Below are 17,902 nucleotides of genomic sequence, written 5' to 3' on the forward strand. Positions count from 1 at the left end.
CATTTTTGGATGTTTTTGTTCTTCCATTTTTGCCTCTGCTGCTTATAAAGACAACCCAAAGGTCTAAAAACCACAATGCTGCTTTTAGGCAATAAGTTCATGTTGTTTGGTGTCTGGAAAATGAGCCGTTTGAAAAACCTTCGGAATGTCAAGACACAAATCAGCAGCCACTGCCCGTTACCTAGCAACCCCAGCTGAACTCACCCTGTCACCTAGCAGATGGGTTGCTAGGTGACGGGGTAAAACGTGTTTGGTTTTACTGCTGTAAAATGGACACTGGAAAAGGCGAGACATAACTCAAGTTAGGAAACCATAAAAGTTATTTTTAGTTATTTCCCCTCATGATGAAACAATGATCACAAACAAAAACACCTTGTGGAAGAAGAAACAAACCGAACAATTGACCTGATGAAGAAGTGTCAGGTCTGGGTTCTGAAAGTGAGGAAGTTAGAGCTGATGTGCCCTTTACCTCAACATCAGGTTGTATAACAACAACCATTATACAATCGATCTACTGTCTGTGGGGACAATGATTCTTAATTTAACTGGATTCATTGAGTTAATTCAAACTGAACAACTTGGTGTTTGATGACTATTATCACAGAGGCAGACTGGACTCTAATGGTTTGATCCACTCAGACTGGAGGGCTTGAATGGTTTAAGGTTTATAGTTGCTGAGTTTTGCTAGCTCTGATGCTAATTTAGCCTGTTCCACCAAAGTAGGGATTCGGTGAGAAAGCCTGCGGGACATCAGTAGATTTTAAACTGTTTACTGAACTCTGAGAACAAAGTAAACATGATTCTCACAAGTGGAGACTTCAAAATAAGAGCATGAACATAGACATCTACATACATGAAGGAGTTTATAACAAAATCTTCATCACAAACATTTAACTTTATTCAACTAAAGACTTACAAAACAGCAAATCAGTGCTTTAGAATTTAGGGGAAGCTAAATGTGCTAAAGTTTTCAAAGTTAGCAAAAGCACCTAACGGTGCTAATTATTAGATTAGCAGAGCTGTTCCCCTCACATCTCTCTTTCTTGTTGTTAAATAATGCAGCTAACAGAGGCAGTGACGCCTCAGAGCTCTACATGTTCTTGGTTTTTTAAACGTTTTTGATTAGGTAATTTTGATGAGCAAAACACATCCTGGTTTCAACATTTGTGTAAACTGGTTCTATGGAATCCTGAAACTGTAAAATGACTTTATGTTTCATCTATTCTTGTGTTTCTGTAGATTGGAGAATGATATGTGGTCTCAACAGATTGTATACAGCATCTCTACTGGAACTGATACAAAACGTTTTGTTTCGTCTTAAAGTTGTTTTCCCATCTCACAGTTTGATATAATTGGTTAAATTTGGGACCAAAATTTCAAAATTGGATACATTTCCAGCATCTGTGTGTCACTTTCAATCTACACTGAGTCAAACCGACCAAATCTTTTCAAAACTCTGTTCCCTTCCCAAGAACTACTGAATGAAACAATACAAAAACCTCTGAAGAAGACACAGTGCGAAACTTCTTTCTTCACGAAATGCAAACAATAATGGAGTGGCATCACATTTTAGTGGTTGTAGACTTTTATTTTGTTTTTGGTAAAAGACCACGAGACATTTCTCCTGCTAGCTTTAGACTCAGATGTTTGTTTTGGTTTTAATTACCCAGAATGCCCTGTGTCGTTGTCCACTACCTGCTTCTAGAACAGTCTCCGATCCGCTTGGTTTTCACATTTGCTTTGAATCCGAACCAGAGTTCACTTCAACCAAACCCAGACTGAGGTTTTGGGTTTTTGGTCCGATTGCACGTTCACACCTCCCCAAATGAGCCGGACTTTCTAATGGATTAAAGCTGACTAAGCAGTTAATTCAATTTGTTTGATGAGACAAATCAGTATAGAAATACATTTCTCATTGAGCTCTCTGTTTGAGGAACAGTAACTTTTATTTCATAATCTTGTTTTCGGTGTTGACTGTATTTTAAAAGTTCCACCCAGGCGTTAAACCAACATCTCCTGTAGCTGAAGTGATGAAGAGGCCTCCAGTAGAGCTGGGTGTAAACCGCAAACAGGCCTGAGTTTAACTAGACGCTCAGGTGAGAGAAAGCAAACATTTAAACCTGCCTGCTGCCTTTACATGTATGTACATGTCAGAAAGTGCTCCTTCCAAGCTGGTAGCAGATATTTCACTTTTTAGAGTCTGACTGAGGAAGTGGAGCTGATTTCCTCTTGTGATACAATCTTCAGCTCATGTTCTCGCAGCGGGACGCCCAGCCGACGGGCCGGACGGAGCTGAGCGGATCCGGCCGGGGAAACGGCAACAGCCGGCAGGTAGAGGCTGGATGTGTGAGGAAGAGGAGAAGTCTTACCTGAAGCGTCAGGATGCTGAGTTCAGGCGTGAGGAAACTCCAGCAGCAGGTCGACGTGAGCTGAGCTGCTGAGAGACCAAGAGCCGACTGCTGCTGCGACGGTAAGGCATCCTCACCACTTCCCCTCCGTCTTCCTCTGTTCGCGCCTCTCTCCGCCCACCTGCTGCGCTCATCCTCTGACTTTGATCTGCTGCTAACGTTGAATTTAAAACACATCAGAACCTCCTGAACAGGTTCTGTAGAGCCCGGTCATGGAGGTTTTATTGGAACACCAACCTGGTATTTACCTTTAGCTAATGCTAGAGCGCTACACCAACCCGGTATATAGCACTAGCTAACGTTAGCGCACAATACCAACATAGTACTTATTAGCAACTAATCCCAAAGCGCTACACCAACTCAGTATTTATCAGTAGCTAGCTGTAAAGCGCTACAACAACATGGTATTTAGCACTAGCTAATGCTACCTACAGCACAATACCAACATAGTACTTATTATATTTAGCAGAAACAAATGCTAACATGCTGCACAAACATGGTATTTAGCAGTAGCTCACATTAAAACGCTACACTAAGGCATTTATCTTAAACTAATGCTAAAGCACTACAATAACATGGTACTTAACAGGAGCTAATGCGAACGCGCTACACCAACCTAGTGTATTTCTTCAAACCTCAATAGCAGCTCATGGAGGAGTTTGATCTGTTCACATTTCATCTGTCTTATGCCATACAGTCATGACATGGTAACATTTTTCACAAATATGTAAAAAACATATTTTTAATAAAAGTTACACAATGCAGCTATAAATGCCTGAATTTGTTCAAACTACTAATTCTGCACTGAGAGTCCAGAGTTTATTCTGAGGGAATAGACAAAGTGTCATCTTTTAATTTTACAAAAAAATCCAATTAACTGCTGGAAACCAATTTGGTGAGACAAACCTGTATTTAAATGACCCAATGTTGTAGATTATATTTTTTCATCTTTCACCTTCATGGGATGGGAATGTTTTACTTTAATTAGGACTTTCTGAAAGGCAGAGTTGATGAAAAATATTTTTAATGCAAATATTTAAATTTGAACAGGAAAAGAACAGAATGAGCAGCAAATGAACCAAATGCAGAAGAAAAATGTTTTTATTTCTCTAAAACACATGAAGAAAAACTGCAGCAAATAAACAAAAGGAAGATTTAATATTCAAATCTGACGAGTTTAGAAAAATAGGAGCCGACAGAAACAGAAAATGTTCAGTGATTGAGAAAAACTGAGCAACATTTCAATAAAATCTGATGAATGAAATTAAAAAATAAGAGAAACAACATCTTGATATTCAGTGTGAAGCTTTGACTGGAAACAAGCAGGAAAACATGAGGATCCTGGAATAATCCTGGAATAATCCTGGAAAAATCCGAGCTTCCATCTTTAAAGGACTGGAAGAAGAAAAAGTTTCCAAGGACTCAATCAGAAAAGTTTCCCCAAGAAATAGATTGTAGCAGGGTTTCCCCCAGGGTATTATAAGCCTGGCGGCATGCTTTACTAGCCCCGCCGCCAGGCTAAGCTTTGCTTGTTTACGTTTCTAGGAAAATAATAATAATTAATAATAATAATAATAATATATTTTTTTAAAGCTGGGCTGCAAGCGTCTCTGTTGCTCTGAGTATTTTACTAGCAGAGCAGATTTATTCCTAAAGGATAGGTTTATATTAGATAGGTTTATAGTTTATGCATTTAAACCCGACAGCGCGCGGACCAATCACACCGCTGGCGCCTCTACGCTTTGCCTCGCGCACTGCCGCTGCTTTACCTCAGCGGGATCGCGCGCGCCTCCTTTCACTCAAACTGGACACAGGCTGACCTATTTGGATATTTAAATCAACCTGCTGTGAGGAATTATGATCCTTCAGAGAACTCTAGGTAAGAGTTTTAAATCCGCCGTGTTAGCTCTGGTGTGAACGAACAATTAAATCCGGCGTTTACATCTCAACGCGCTGCCCAGCTTGTGGCTCTGTGTCTGTCTTCCCTGTAAAATATAAGTCTGTGGTCCCGGTGGGCCGGAGCGTTTGTAGCAGTGCTAACCTCATCATGCAGGTTCAGCCTGATGAGGAGCTTTCGCGCTCTCCTCGGAGTCACGCATCACGCTGATTTTATATTATTTTATTATTATTTTTAGTATTCTTTTTCCGGTTACACTTTGCATCATCCGAATCAAATGCGTTGTTTACTTAGAATTAATACGCGCGGCCACAAGGAGATCTGAGAAACTCCTCACATTAACTTGACCAACCAGAATAGTTTCTGTGACGCTTATTAAAAACTCAACAGACACGAAATGGAAGAGCTACTAAAGCCACATTAGCAGCATTGAATTAAATCTCCGTTTGTTGTGCATCTCTGCGCAGTACGGCGGATTTACTCAATGTGCAGGCCTGCAGGGCCGGTCCACGGCTGTATGAGGCCTATAGCAGAATTTGATTTTAGGCCCCTCTTGCTGCTAAAAGCATCAGCACCTACTGTGTTATATGGGAGAAGGCCGGGAGTAGTTTAACTGGCCAACCTAAAAGCCAATAACTTATAATTACAGTTTACTAATTTCTATTTGTAAATTCAAACACTAAACTCACAGCATCAAATTGTTGCTATGGTAACAAAACAATCTAACTATGAATATTGTTCTTTGAAGTTTTACACAGTAACCTTGCCAGCTCCTTAAAATAGTGCATCTAAATGTTAAACAATTTAAAATGCTTTAACTTATGTATGCCTAAACAATTGAATCAAATTTAACAGCATTAATAATCTCAATAAACAAGTGTTACATTTATGTATCTGTGGTCTGTGTTAAAATATTAGCCTTTATGGGGCCCCTGAAGCCCTGGGGGGCCTGATGGAGCCACTGAGTTAATTTGGATTAAACAGAAGTGCAAATTTGTTGTTTTTAGACTAGTTGTGGATTTAAATAACATTTCACTGGAGATGTTTTCCTGTAACATATAATTACACAGTAATACTTTTACGTTTCCTGTCAACTTAGCATCTTTTAATACAAAAACATGGTGGACCGCCCTGACCACAGGGCTTAGCAAGTTTTCTGGGGGAAACCCTGATTGTATAGATGAACTATCTGTTCAACACTGAGAGTTTCTCTGACAGGAGGAAAATCTTTACTCTTTAGATTCAAATCAGCAAAGAAACACTGAAGAGGAACCAGAACTGGACCAGAATCCAGGAATCAGAGGTTCAGTGAATGTGGTGTTGAAGGTGTGGAGGAGGATCAGTGAGTCAGAGGAGACTCTGTAGAAGGACAGAATTCCAGCAGGACAGTCCACATACACTGATACTCTGTTAGAGACAGAGGAGGAGAGACGAGTTTGAATGTTATTGTGCCAGACAGAGAAACCTTTACGATCAGAGCAGCTCAGACTCCAGGAATGATCATTCCCTCCAAACACACAGTCATCACTGTTTCCTTTCCTCCTGATTCTTCTGTAACTCACTGATATTTCAACATATCCTCTCCACTCGACCTCCCAGTAACAGCGACCAGTCAGACCAGTTCTACACAGCAGCTGATGATTATAATCAAATCTGTCTGGATGATCAGGATATGACTGAAGCTCCACATATGTCACCTTCCTGTTGTCTTCAGACAGTTTGAGTTTTCTGTTCACTGTGTTTCTGTCGATAGTGAGTTGACAGGAATCTGATGGAGAGAACAAACACAATCCAGCTGCAGTTATTGATCATTTATTGATCTTTGATGATGATCCTGAATGAGTGATGTGACAGTTTGAAGATGGTTGAATGTGAACTGCTTTGTTGTCATGAATCAGATGAAAAACACACTTACACTTCATCAGACCTGGTGTCAAGAATCGGCCTCCAGCAGGCTCCACTCTGAAAGGAGGAGGGGGGTCAGACCATCAGTCTCTTTCAGCAGCAAACATGGACATTACATGTCTCTCAGACACACATTGTCCTCCACTGAGACAGGAACAGTCCAACATCTGGATTGCAAACTGCAGTGGATGTAGGAAGGACAGTTGGTGCTGCTGCAGCACAACTCATTTCTCCAAACACAGGAAAAGCTCCAACAGAGAGGAGAAAGGAAATCCCTCAGTAACAACCTGAAGAAACTCACTGAAGCCTAAAAGGACATCAGGAAACTAAGGAAACATTTCTGGAAGCTCAACCTGATTTAATAATCAGCATTAAAATCCAATCAATCTAAACTCTGATCAACACCTGGATACCTGCTCCATCCACACTCCCACACACAGATGAAGGAATGAAACACTAAACAGCCCTGCTGCTGAAAACCTGCTGTGGCCTCACTGTAATATCCAGAAATACAAACATTAAAAAGGAGAAGCTGCATCACATTCAACAAAGAGTTCAACAAGAACCAAAGATTTGAGCTCTGAGCTCAGACTCACGAACCAGGGAGAGGCTTCCATCATCACACACCTCTGACAAACACCTCCAACCTTTCAGCACTTCCTCTACCAACCAGCACCACCAGGTGGCGCTGCACACATTTACAATGAGACCAAGAAGAAGAAGCTTCCTGAATCCAGCAGCTGCAGTAATGGGTTGTGAAAATTTTCACAAGCCAAGGTCCAAGGACATGGAACCAGAACCAGCAGATCCAACAGTCCAGAGAGTCTTTGTTTGCCTCTTTCCTCTCAGATTTCCAAGCTGCTCTGAGAGGAAATGACATCATCATTCTACTGATGATGTCACGCTCTCTCTTCAGGTCAAAGAAACATTTCCAGATGAAGTCAGACTAAAATGTTGGATTGTCCTGCTGCTGCAATCAGACAGAACAAGAAGAAGCTTCTAGTTCTTCTCCTGTTCAGCTCCATGTTCTTGTCAGAGACTTCAGCTCCTCATGACTAGTTGTGGATTTAAATAACATTTCACTGGAGATGTTTTCACGTAACATATAATTACACAGTAATACTTTTACATTTCTAGTAGTCTGGAGCTCCATTAAATATTGTTTTAAAGTCCTTTCTGTCATCAGTAGATTATCATGGAAATCTAACTGAACTTCTCTTTTATTAATTTAGTCAGAGTCCCTATTAAACTCTATTAAATCCATCCCACTCTTTAATTTTCCTTGTGAGCCGTTCTTAGCCAGGAGAATATTCCAGAAAACTGGGTAATGATCTCTGCCTCCAGATGAGGCATCTAAATATTTAATTATCAAACTAAATATTTATCTTCAAACTAAATGTTTCCCATCAGACTGACTAAAGACGTTTCTCCTCTTCCTCCTCTATCAGACCTTCTCTGCTCCTGCAGCAGGTTCCTCCATACCTGAGAGCTTCCAGTCTCCAGTCTGGATCCTTCAGTCCAGCCGACAGCAGCTTCACTCCTGAGTCTCCTGGATGATTGTAGCTCAGGTCCAACTCTTTCAGATGGGAGGGGTTAAAGGTCAGAGCTGAGGTCAGAGAAGAACAGCCTTCCTCTGAGACCAAACAGCCTGACAAGCTGCAGACACACAATTCATCACACGATGAGAACATTGAGGTAGAGCCCAAGATCTGAACTGATGGATGGATGGATTTGTAATGTGGAATGAATAAGAAAGCCAAGCAACTGCTGGGATCTATAATAAATCTTCTTTTTGCATTTAAGATGCAGCAATTTGTAAAGAGCCCAGAGTTACCTGAGCGTTTCCAGGTTGCAGTTTGGACTCTTCAGTCCTGCACAGAGAAGCTTCACTCCTGAATCCTGCAGGTTGTTGTTACTCAGGTCCAGTTCTCTGAGACTGGAGGACTGGGAGCTGAGAACTGAGGACAGAGCTTCACAGCTTCTCTCTGAGAGGTTACAGAGACTCAGTCTGAGGAGAAAGGGAGGAAAATATTATTAAATAATTTGTCAAAATTTATGTTCTTTGTCTCAGACAAAAATGTTGTTTTTTTTCACAGACTAAAATAAAATTTTATATTTTTCACATCTTTATGATACAAGTATGGAGAACTGGTTTATTTTTTAGTTGGGCCTCAAGCCTTAAAAGACTGAGATACAGCAGTCAATAAGGAGGCTGGAAAGAGAAACATGAAATTCATTCATTTCCATAATGAACAGCATTAATCCAGTTCAGCTTCAACAGAAAAAATAATATCTGTTCTTTGAACATGTAGCATTAAGAATAGTCACCTATGGGAGCCGGTCTCTCTTTAACTCATCATTGGCTAGCGGCTAACATTGAGGAGACAATGTACCAGTAAACAAACTGATGAACCATGACTCAATATTTACCTCATTACTGACAAATGTCTTTAAAAAATAGCTGCAGTAACAATGTGTGTCCTTACAGAGCTTTGTTGGAGGCTTTAACCACTGGCAGAAGCCTCAGAAGAACCTCCTCTGAAGCAGAGTATTTCTTCAGGTCAAACACATCCAGATCTTTTCCTGATGACACTAAAATGAAACCCAGAGCTGACCATTGAGCAGGAGACAGTTTATCTGTGGAGAGACTTCCTGATCTCAGAGACTGTTGGATCTCCTCCACTAGAGAACGATCATTCAGTTCATTCAGACAGTGGAACAGGTTGATGCTTTTCTCTGCAGACACATTCTTACTGATCTTCTTCTTGATGTACTGATCTGTTTCCTGATTGGTCTGTGAGCTACTTCCTGTCTGTGTCAGCAGACCTTGTAGGAGTCTCTGATTGGTCTGCAGTGAAAGTCCCAGGAGGAAACGAAGGAACAAGTCCAGGTGTCCATTTGGACTCTGTAAGGCCTGATCAACTGCTCTCTGATGGAGAGACTTTAGTTTAGATTTATTAAATAATGAAGACATTTTAGATGTTTGTGTTTCTTTCATCAGGTTGACTCCAGAGTTGATGAAGGTCCGATGAACATGAAGAGCAGCCAAAAACTCCTGAACACTCAGATGGACGAAGCAGAACACCTTGTCCTGGTACAGCCCTCTCTCCTCTCTAAAGATCTGTGTAAACACTCCTGAGTACACTGAGGCTGCTCTGATATCGATGCCACACTGTGTCAGGTCTGATTCATAGAAGATCAGGTTTCCTTTCTGCAGCTGATCAAAAGCCAGTTTTCCCAGAGACTCGATCATCTTCCTGCTCTCTGGACTCCAGTGTGGATCTGTTTCAGCTCCTCCATCATACTTGACCTTCTTCACTTTGGTCTGAACCACCAGGAAGTGGATATACATCTCAGTCAGGGTTCTGGGCAGCTCTCCTCCCTCTCTGGTCTCCAACACATCCTCCAGAACTGTAGCAGTGATCCAGCAGAAGACTGGGATGTGGCACATGATGTGGAGGCTTCGTGATGTCTTCATGTGGGAGATGATCCTGCTGGCCTGCTGCTCATCTCTGAATCTCTTCCTGAAGAAATCCTCCTTCTGGCGGTCATTGAACCCTCTGACCTCTGTCACCATGCCAACACACTGAGGAGGGATCTGATTGGCTGCTGCAGGTCGTGTGGTTATCCAGAGGAGAGCAGAGGGAAGCAGTTTCCCCCTGATGAGGTTTGTCAGCAGAACATCCACTGAGCTGGACTCTGTAGCATCAATCAGGATCTCCTTGTTGTGGACGTCCAGTGGAAGTCGACTCTCATCCAGGCCATCAAAGATGAACAGAACCTGGAAGTGTTCAAAGCTGCTGATTTCTTTGGTTTCAGTAAAGAAGTAATGAACAAGTTCCACCAAGCTGAACTTTTTCTCTTTCAGCACATTCAGCTCTCTGAAGGTGAATGGAAATATGAAGTGGATGTTCTGGTGGGCTTTGTTTTCAGCCCAGTCCAGAGTGAACTTCTGTGTTAAGACTGTTTTCCCAATGCCAGCCACTCCCTTTGTCATCACTGTTCTGATTGGTTGATCTCTTCCATTTGGGACTTTAAAGATGTCTTCTTGTCTGATTGTTGTTTCTGGTCTATGTGGTTTCCTGGATGCTGTTTCAATCTGTCTGACCTCATGTTCATCATTGACCTCTCCAGTCCCTCCCTCTGTGATGTAGAGCTCTGTGTAGATCTGGTTCAGAAGGGTTGGACTTTCTGCTTTATCAATCCCCTCAAACACAGACTGGAACTTCTTCTTCAGACCAGATTTAAGTTGTTTACAAACTGCAGCAAGATGTTCTAAATTAACACAAAAGTAAAATCAGAGATTAAACAAAAAATACCTTCTGAAAATGATTTAAATAAATGTGATTCCATTTCTTCAAACATCAGTAAATGTGTCATTTATCCATCAGGTCAAATCTTTGTAGAAATCCTCTTACTGCTCTGCAGACGGTCAGCCAGCTCCTCCTGCTTCATCCTCCTCAGGAAGTTTAGTGTGATCTTCATCACTGCCTCTCTGCTGCTCCTCCTCTGCTCTTCATCTTCACTTTCCAACACCTCATCATTCTCTCTCTGGCTCTCTGAGCATTCTGGGTAGTCTGGACTCAGAACCTTGTGGATCTTCTTCAGCTCGTTCTTCACAAAAGTGACAATGTTTTCCTCCAGCAGCTGGGACAGAATAATAGATTAAGGAAACATCAGACTGAAATCATGGAGCCAAACACCAGATGTATGTTGGACAGGCTGACAGTCCTCTGGTCTACAAAGTCCAGTATGGAGACAACTGTGAACAGAACCATGGAAAAGTAGTTGTTGTTCATGTACAGACCATAAATATGGAGTCCAGCTGTGTTTGATGCTGCTGGGCAGATGGACCACTGGGAACCTCTGAGCTCTGCTGGTCCACTCTGTGGAGGAACCAGGAACAATCAGGAAGGCAGGAAATATTCATCCAGCAATATTTACTAATAAAATAACTAAGAGTGTCACATTAAAAGCAGAAAACAGAGCATCACATGAACACAATACAAAGAAGTTAGAAAGAGGAAGATGAACTACAAGGATGAAGACCAGTAACACCAGAATCACCAGTAGACATTTTAAAAAGTTGGTGCTGAACTTGGACTTCAAACTGTCCACACTGTCAGCAGATCTGATGCTGGTGGAGACAGAGTCCCAGAGCTTGGGGACAGTGGAAGTGAAGGCTCTGTCCACACAGGTTTTCAGGACAGTGTGGGACATCCATCAGGTTCTGATGACTGGATCTGAGATGATGTGGACATGGAGGAGGTCTGAGATATGTGGGTGTGTCCATGAGGGATCCTCTCCTGGATGTTATAGAGGATTTAAAATGGATCCTGTAGATCCTGGAAGCCTGTGAGCTCACATTATATCTGTCCACACAGAGACCATCAGAAGGTAAAGGTCCATGAAGTGATATCTGGCTGTGAGCAGTGAACCAGATTATCCAAGTAGTTGTAAAGATTTAATGTTCCTGCTGATCCACTAACAACCAGCAGAACCAATGATGGTCCACATCAGCTCAGTCTAGTTGAGGTCAAGCAGATCTCACCAACCACATCATGAAGTTTTTCTTCCTGCTGAACTGATCTCACAATGCACACAGGAACCAAGTCCTGATGGACCAGACTGGTTTACCAGGTATTTCCCAGTGGGTGGTGGAAATGTGTCCCACTGTTAGTCTGACATGGAGCCAGGAAGCAGCAGAACATCATCATCATCATCACCCAGAGATGAAGATATGAAGGTGTTTTCATTAGAACAGAGCAGCTGGTTTAGATAATGGATCAAAACTCTGTAAATATAACTGGGAACATCTGAAACTTACTGGTTCAGTTTACAGCAGTTAGAAACAGCTCACCTCTCTGATGGTGGAGATCCAGGAGATTTAAAATCAATGATCTCATCCTTTGACCAGTTGGTCTTAAACGACACACAGCTGGGTTCTGGTTCTGGTCTGAGTCTCTGATGGATCCTGACAGAAACATGATGATTAAAACTGAATCTGTTCAGTCTGGATGAAGCAGCAAAGAGGAGCAGCAGCAGCTTCATCACCACGTCTGTTTTGGCCTGATATAGTGAACGCTGTGTGAAAAGGGCTGTGGACAGTTAGAGATGGTGACCTCACCTCTGACCTTTGCTCTGGCTCTCATCTTCCCCACACAGAGTGGTTTTAGAGGGAGGGACTCCCTCCTCTCTGTCCTCACACTGATCCATGCTGCTGAATTCACATCAGCTCACACACACTTTCTAGCTTCACCTGCAGAGGAAACACATCATTCATCTGCACATCAACTCTGATCATCCTTTACATCATTAGTGCTGGAAAAAGATCAGCTGCTCCTCCTCTGATTGGCTCTTCTTCTCTGTTTCATATCAGTGTCAGGTGAATGCAGTGAGACAGCAGAGAGGCAGAGGAAGCTGCCATCAGCTGCTGCACTTCTACTATCAGTCCACTAGATGGAGACATGGAGCAACATTTACGTTCACTGATTCAACCTGAACAACAGGAAGTATTTAGTTAATTATTAATCTCTACATGTGCATTATCTGCAGGGTCAAAGATGAACTATTTAGTAATTTGACTGAATCAAAAACATTTTACTATAATAGCATTTAACTTTGAAAGGAAGCAGGACAAAATTGTTGTGTCCGACTTTAATGGTGGAGACCAGAGTTTGAGATAAGGAAATAAAATTAAGAATAATTTTATCAGAGAAGAAAAAAAACATGTCAATCAATAATCCTGTAGATTAACCTTCAAACAGCAAAGATGCAACTTTTAGCTAAAATCAGAAGTGAACCTTTTCTTCAAACATCAGAGCAGAAACAGTAAAGTTCCTGAAGACAAAGTTCATGTAGAAAACAAAGCAAACTTACAGTTTGTTCAAACGATCCAAAGAGCTGAAGAAGAATATGTGATCAACAAACTGAGACCTAACAGAACCACAGGAGAACCAGACTGGTGCCACACCTGGAAAGACTGTAATGGGACAGGACTGGACTTTTACCTGATCTGAATGATTCAGAGTTCAAAGTCCAGGTGTTATAAATGTTGAATAACTGATTATGTGACGGCTCACTTGGTTTGTAGTTTCTTCTTCCAGAGCAGCAGAAGGTTTGCTGTAAAATCAGAGGCAGGTTGATAAAGTCTTCATGAGGAAGGAGAGAAGTTCTGATGAAAATGTTTCATGATGGTTAATGATGATAAAGATGCTACCACCACTTGATTGTTTTTCTTATTGTAATAATCGTTTATTATGTTGTTAAGGTTTTTTTTTTATCTTTGTTTTCATTGTTGTTATGTTAGCAACTTAATTTGAGGAGAAATGAGTCCAGAGAAAAGAGCAGCTGGTTGATTCCTGCTGCAGTAACTGGTCTGACTATGAATACAGTCAGAATATGAAGATAAAATTAAACAAACTAAACTGTAGTTCTTAACATCACCACATTACTGCAGGTTAAACCACACATTGTTATAATATAGATTATTAATATAGCTCCTATATAACCATTGATCATCATGTCAGTGAGGTGAGCAGAGTGAGGACAGTCTCTGGTTAAACCAGGATCAGCTGAGCAGGTTCTGCTGATCCAGGTTGAAACCCTGATTTCATTTCAATCATCAACCTGAATCTAAAGTCAGATCAGCAGCATAGAGGGGGCAGCTTGTTCCAGACTCATTATTTACACATGATGCAGCTGTTTTCCAGCTGTTCTCCACAGCTGGAGGGAGGGAGGGGGATGTTTGGAGGAGAGAATCTGAACATTCAGCCTCCAGGTTTTACAGCTGGATTCTGACCTCAGCAGCTGGAACAACGACACAGATGAAACCAGAGACTCCTGGAAAATGGATGTTTGGATCTGATCAGGTCTGCAGATTCACTGACTGGGATTTATTCAGAAATAGTCTCAGAGCTGAGAAGAGCTGAGCTTCTTCAGACTGAAGGCTGGGAAATCTTCACTCCTCCAAGTCAGTGATGTTCAGGTTCTGAACTTTAAAAACTAAAATCAATTGGAAACATCAGGAATTTGGTCCATTAAAAGTGTTAATAATAAAATCAAACCCTTCTGCTGTTAGTTGAGTAAAGTCTGTTTCCACTAAGAACTGTGAGCGTTTCCTCCAGTCTGTGTTTGGCTTTAATCTCCCGCAGGAAACCAAACCTCCACATCTCGACTGGAGTCGCCGTGGCAACGCCTTTCAAACATTAGGATAGTGGGTTGAGACTGGATGAGAGCCGATGAGTTGTTTTTATTTAGTGGCAGTGCTTTCCAGCCACAGAGGGAAAAACCAGTTTGAGACCGTCTGGATCCCTGGTGAAAAGGGTGGTTCTGGTTCTGTACTGTTCGGTTCTGGGAATGACTGTGGGGCTACTGGAGATAATGGTCCAGAGGAACTTTAGATCAAATCAGGAACATTATGGATCACCCTGACCATCCTCTTCATCAGACAGCCCTTAGAGAAACAGTGTCTTCATTCAGAGGCTCCTTGAAATGTGCTGCGACACAGACCACTACAGGAGACTTTTTCTGCCCACAACCATCACCACCCACAATAAGTCTTTGAAGAGCCTTGAATAATATGTGTTACATTTCCTCTTCTGATCAATATGTTTGAATTTGAATCAAGTGTTAAAGTCGTCCTGATTGTAGTTCCGTATTGTCAATTTTATACTTTTTATCTTTGTGTTTATATTCTTGTTCAAACTGAAGTTGCTGCTCTGACAGCTGCATTTCTTCACTATGGTACGATGAGCTATACTTTCATTAAACTATCAGTTTTTATAACACTTTTATGTCCCTGATTATTTAAAGGGTTCAAAGTAAAGAGTGATCCCTTCGACCCAAATCATGGAGTCCAGGACTTGAATCGTTTTACAAATCTTTGTTAATCAATTAAAAATCCCACATAAGATCCTTGCAATGTAATTTCTTCCCACTGAACATGTAGTATTTCCTGTCTGTCCTCAGTTTCCCAGCATGCCCTGCTGGAGTGGTGGAGGTTAATGAGGGGGCAGAGTCTGTCCTCCTGAGCTGCCGATACTCTGATCATTTGCCTGAAGAGCCGTACTGATGTGGAACCGCAGCGATCTCACTCCTAAATCTGTCCACCTGAGGAGAGAAGACAACGATGAGCTCAAAGGCCAGAACCAGAACTTTACAGGCCGGACCTCCATGAACCCTGACGCTCTGGACACCAGAAACTTCAGCCTGACTCTGAGGAAACCTCACCTGTCTGACAGTGGAAACTACACCTGCATCATCTACGACGGGAGAGAAGAACTGGAGCTGGCAGCCATTCACCTGGAGGTCAAAGGTCAGATTAACACCAGATTCTAAAGCTACATGTTGTGAATGAATCTGTTGCAGTGAGAAAACTGATGATGGTTGTTGTTGATCCTCTGTAACCATGGAGACCAGCAGCAGCATCCCAGAGTGAATGAGTGAAACCCATGGATGGATGAATGAGACCAAGGACTCAGAGGGAATCTATCAGCTGCTCTGTTTGCAGTAGAAACTTGATGTTCATGAAATTATTTTACAGCAATTGTGGATAATTTAGTAGAGTTGGATCAGGTGGTTTTATAACGAGCATTTTATTAGACTATGTAATCATACAAATCTAATAAAACAAAGTCAAACTAAATCAGATTTAGATGCTCAGATTGGAATCAACTGTAGAAAGACTTGAAGGAAATTCTCTCCTCTCTTGTCTCTTAATCAGTTTATGATTTGTTTTGTAAGCTTTGATTAATATCAAGTTGTAGTTTAGTCCTATTTCTACATTTGTGGTTGTCTTTGCTTTTTTTCTTCTTCCTTTATTATCTACATTTTATATGAATTGCATTTTGATGTAGTTTTGATCTGTAATTGTTTGTGTATTGTCTCGGCTAGGTCTCTTCAAAGGCTGATTTTTCATCTCACTGAGACACAATTGGTTAAATGAAGATTATATAAATAAATATGCAGTAAATGTCATGTAAAAACAGCTGCTTGGTTTTATATCTTTAAATTAGATGTTAAAATCTTTTCTCTACTTGTGAAATTGACACAAATCCTTCTTTAAAAATGGACGCAGTAAACAGAGAAGACATGGCATCTCATTAACAGTCATCAGATATTTGCCTCTAATTTTCCAGCACAACACAGAAACTCAATGATATTAAATGTTGTAATAATCCAGCAGGTCTGGCTGGACCAGCAGCCACACATGGCCAAGGTGATTTCTGTAAGGTGACAGGAGTTCTTGCATGCCATGTAGATGGCTTTGTATGGGGTGGTTCAGAAATGTTTTCTTCAGCTATTATCCCCCAACTGAAAACTGCTTTTCAAGTTGGACGAGAAGAACATAACAGCTTCAACTACATTGGAATGGAGGTTAATTCTCTGCAGAATGAAATCAGAGTACAACAGCGTGCATACATTAAAAACCTACAGCCCATTCCTATGGATCCCATCAGAGCACCACAGCAGGAGGCTCCATTAACAGACACAGAAATGGACGTTAAAATCCAAGATTGGACAGATTCTGTGGGTAGCAAGACAGAGCAGACCTGACATCATGTGTGACATATCCATCTTGGCGTCAAACACAAAACATGCTACAATTCAAACATTACACTGTGCGAACAAACTGATCAGAAAACTTAAATCTGAGGAAGTTACCCTCAGATTCCAATGCTTAGGAGACATCAAATACCACAAGCTAGTGGTGTTCAGCGATTCCTCAATGGGAAACCTCTCAGATGGAGGGACACAAGGAGGACATTTTGTCATGCTGATGGGAGAAGACGGAAAATTTTCACCCATATGCTGGCAATCCAGAAGGATTAGGAGAGTGGTACGAAGCACATTAGCCGGAGAGACTTTAGCACTAGCAGATGGGATTGACATTGCTGTCTTTCTTACTACACTCTATTCAGAGCTCATGGTTGGGGATGGCATGCACAACATCCTACCCATTACCTGTGTAACGGACAACCATTCCCTCCTTGATGCTGTCAAATCTACAAAATGTGTAACTGAAAAGAGACTTCGGCTTGAGGTCAGTAGCATCAAAGAACTTATGGGTTCTGGGACAATTCAAGAAATCATATGGACACGTACCAAAGGCCAACTTGCTAACTGCTGAACAAAAGTGGGGGGGTCTGCCCTTGGACTGCTGAGAGCCCTAAGTGAAGGGAAATGGCAATTTAAAGATTAAAACAAACAAACAAAAACACTACTGTTCCTTACATAAGTTAAGTTCTAGTAAACGGAGCTAAAATAAGTAAAGTTAAAATGCTACTACTAAATGTTGTTCTAGTTCGTTATGTGTTCTTTAAAGAAAGAGGTGAGATTGTTAAGTTGTAAGTAGCATACTGCGCAAGTGTGAGATGTAAGGTAGTGGGAGGCGGGGCTAGAGCTGTAGTTTTGTAAATTCTGTGGTGTGTGGAGCGCGGGAGAGCATGTTGTTAACCGTTAATGGCGACCATTAAAGTGTGGATGCCAACGTCAGCAGTGCCATTATTGAATCAAGAGATAGGTCACCATCAGGAAGTTTGAACCTCTGCAACAAACTGCATTTTAATCACAACCAGCTGCTGATTTTACTGAGTTTTGGGATTTCCAGTTAAATCCTTTATTTTCCGGTTTGGGTTGAATCAGGTGTGGCCCACGTTGGGCTGTGGCGGGTCATATCCATGTTGGTTTA

The 17,902-nt window shown here is 41.5% G+C and overlaps 2 protein-coding genes across 2 annotated transcripts; both read right to left on the reverse strand.

The window, feature by feature from the left end:
- Positions 1-4,908: 4,908 nt before the first annotated feature.
- LOC145554300 (stonustoxin subunit beta-like) lies at positions 4,909-6,908 on the reverse strand. The gene is made up of 2 exons (XM_081613853.1): positions 6,881-6,908; positions 4,909-6,100 (listed from the first exon to the last, which is right to left on the reverse strand). The coding sequence occupies exons 1-2, from the start codon at positions 6,906-6,908 to the stop codon at positions 5,553-5,555; spliced, it is 576 nt and encodes a 191-aa protein (XP_081469979.1). The 3' UTR covers positions 4,909-5,552.
- Positions 6,909-7,388: 480 nt separating this feature from the next.
- On the reverse strand, positions 7,389-13,251 carry LOC145554120 (NLR family CARD domain-containing protein 3-like). The gene is made up of 8 exons (XM_081613494.1): positions 13,090-13,251; positions 12,338-12,469; positions 12,071-12,184; positions 11,018-11,096; positions 10,629-10,857; positions 8,697-10,485; positions 8,045-8,218; positions 7,389-7,866 (listed from the first exon to the last, which is right to left on the reverse strand). Exons 2-8 carry the CDS (start codon positions 12,424-12,426, stop codon positions 7,626-7,628), a joined length of 2,715 nt encoding a protein of 904 aa, XP_081469620.1. The 5' UTR covers positions 12,427-12,469; positions 13,090-13,251; the 3' UTR covers positions 7,389-7,625.
- Between the last annotated feature and the right edge of the window lie 4,651 nt (positions 13,252-17,902).

Source organism: Poecilia reticulata, chromosome 12 (assembly GCF_904066995.2).
Source record: "Poecilia reticulata chromosome 12, P_reticulata-male-v2, whole genome shotgun sequence".
NCBI lineage: Eukaryota > Metazoa > Chordata > Actinopteri > Cyprinodontiformes > Poeciliidae > Poecilia > Poecilia reticulata.

Coding starts and splice junctions, on each gene's coding strand:
- LOC145554300 (XM_081613853.1), bottom strand. CDS start 6,908: ATGTGTGCAGCGCCACCTGGTGGTGCTG. Junction 6,101..6,880: donor AGCGCCACCTGGTGGTGCTG/GTTGGTAGAGGA, acceptor CAATAACTGCAG/CTGGATTGTGTTTGTTCTCT.
- LOC145554120 (XM_081613494.1), bottom strand. CDS start 12,426: ATGGATCAGTGTGAGGACAGAGAGGAGGGAGTCCCTCCCTCTAAAACC. Junction 10,858..11,017: donor AGCTGGACTCCATATTTATG/GTCTGTACATGA, acceptor ATTCTGTCCCAG/CTGCTGGAGGAAAACATTGT. Junction 10,486..10,628: donor GGCTGACCGTCTGCAGAGCA/GTAAGAGGATTT, acceptor GTGTTAATTTAG/AACATCTTGCTGCAGTTTGT.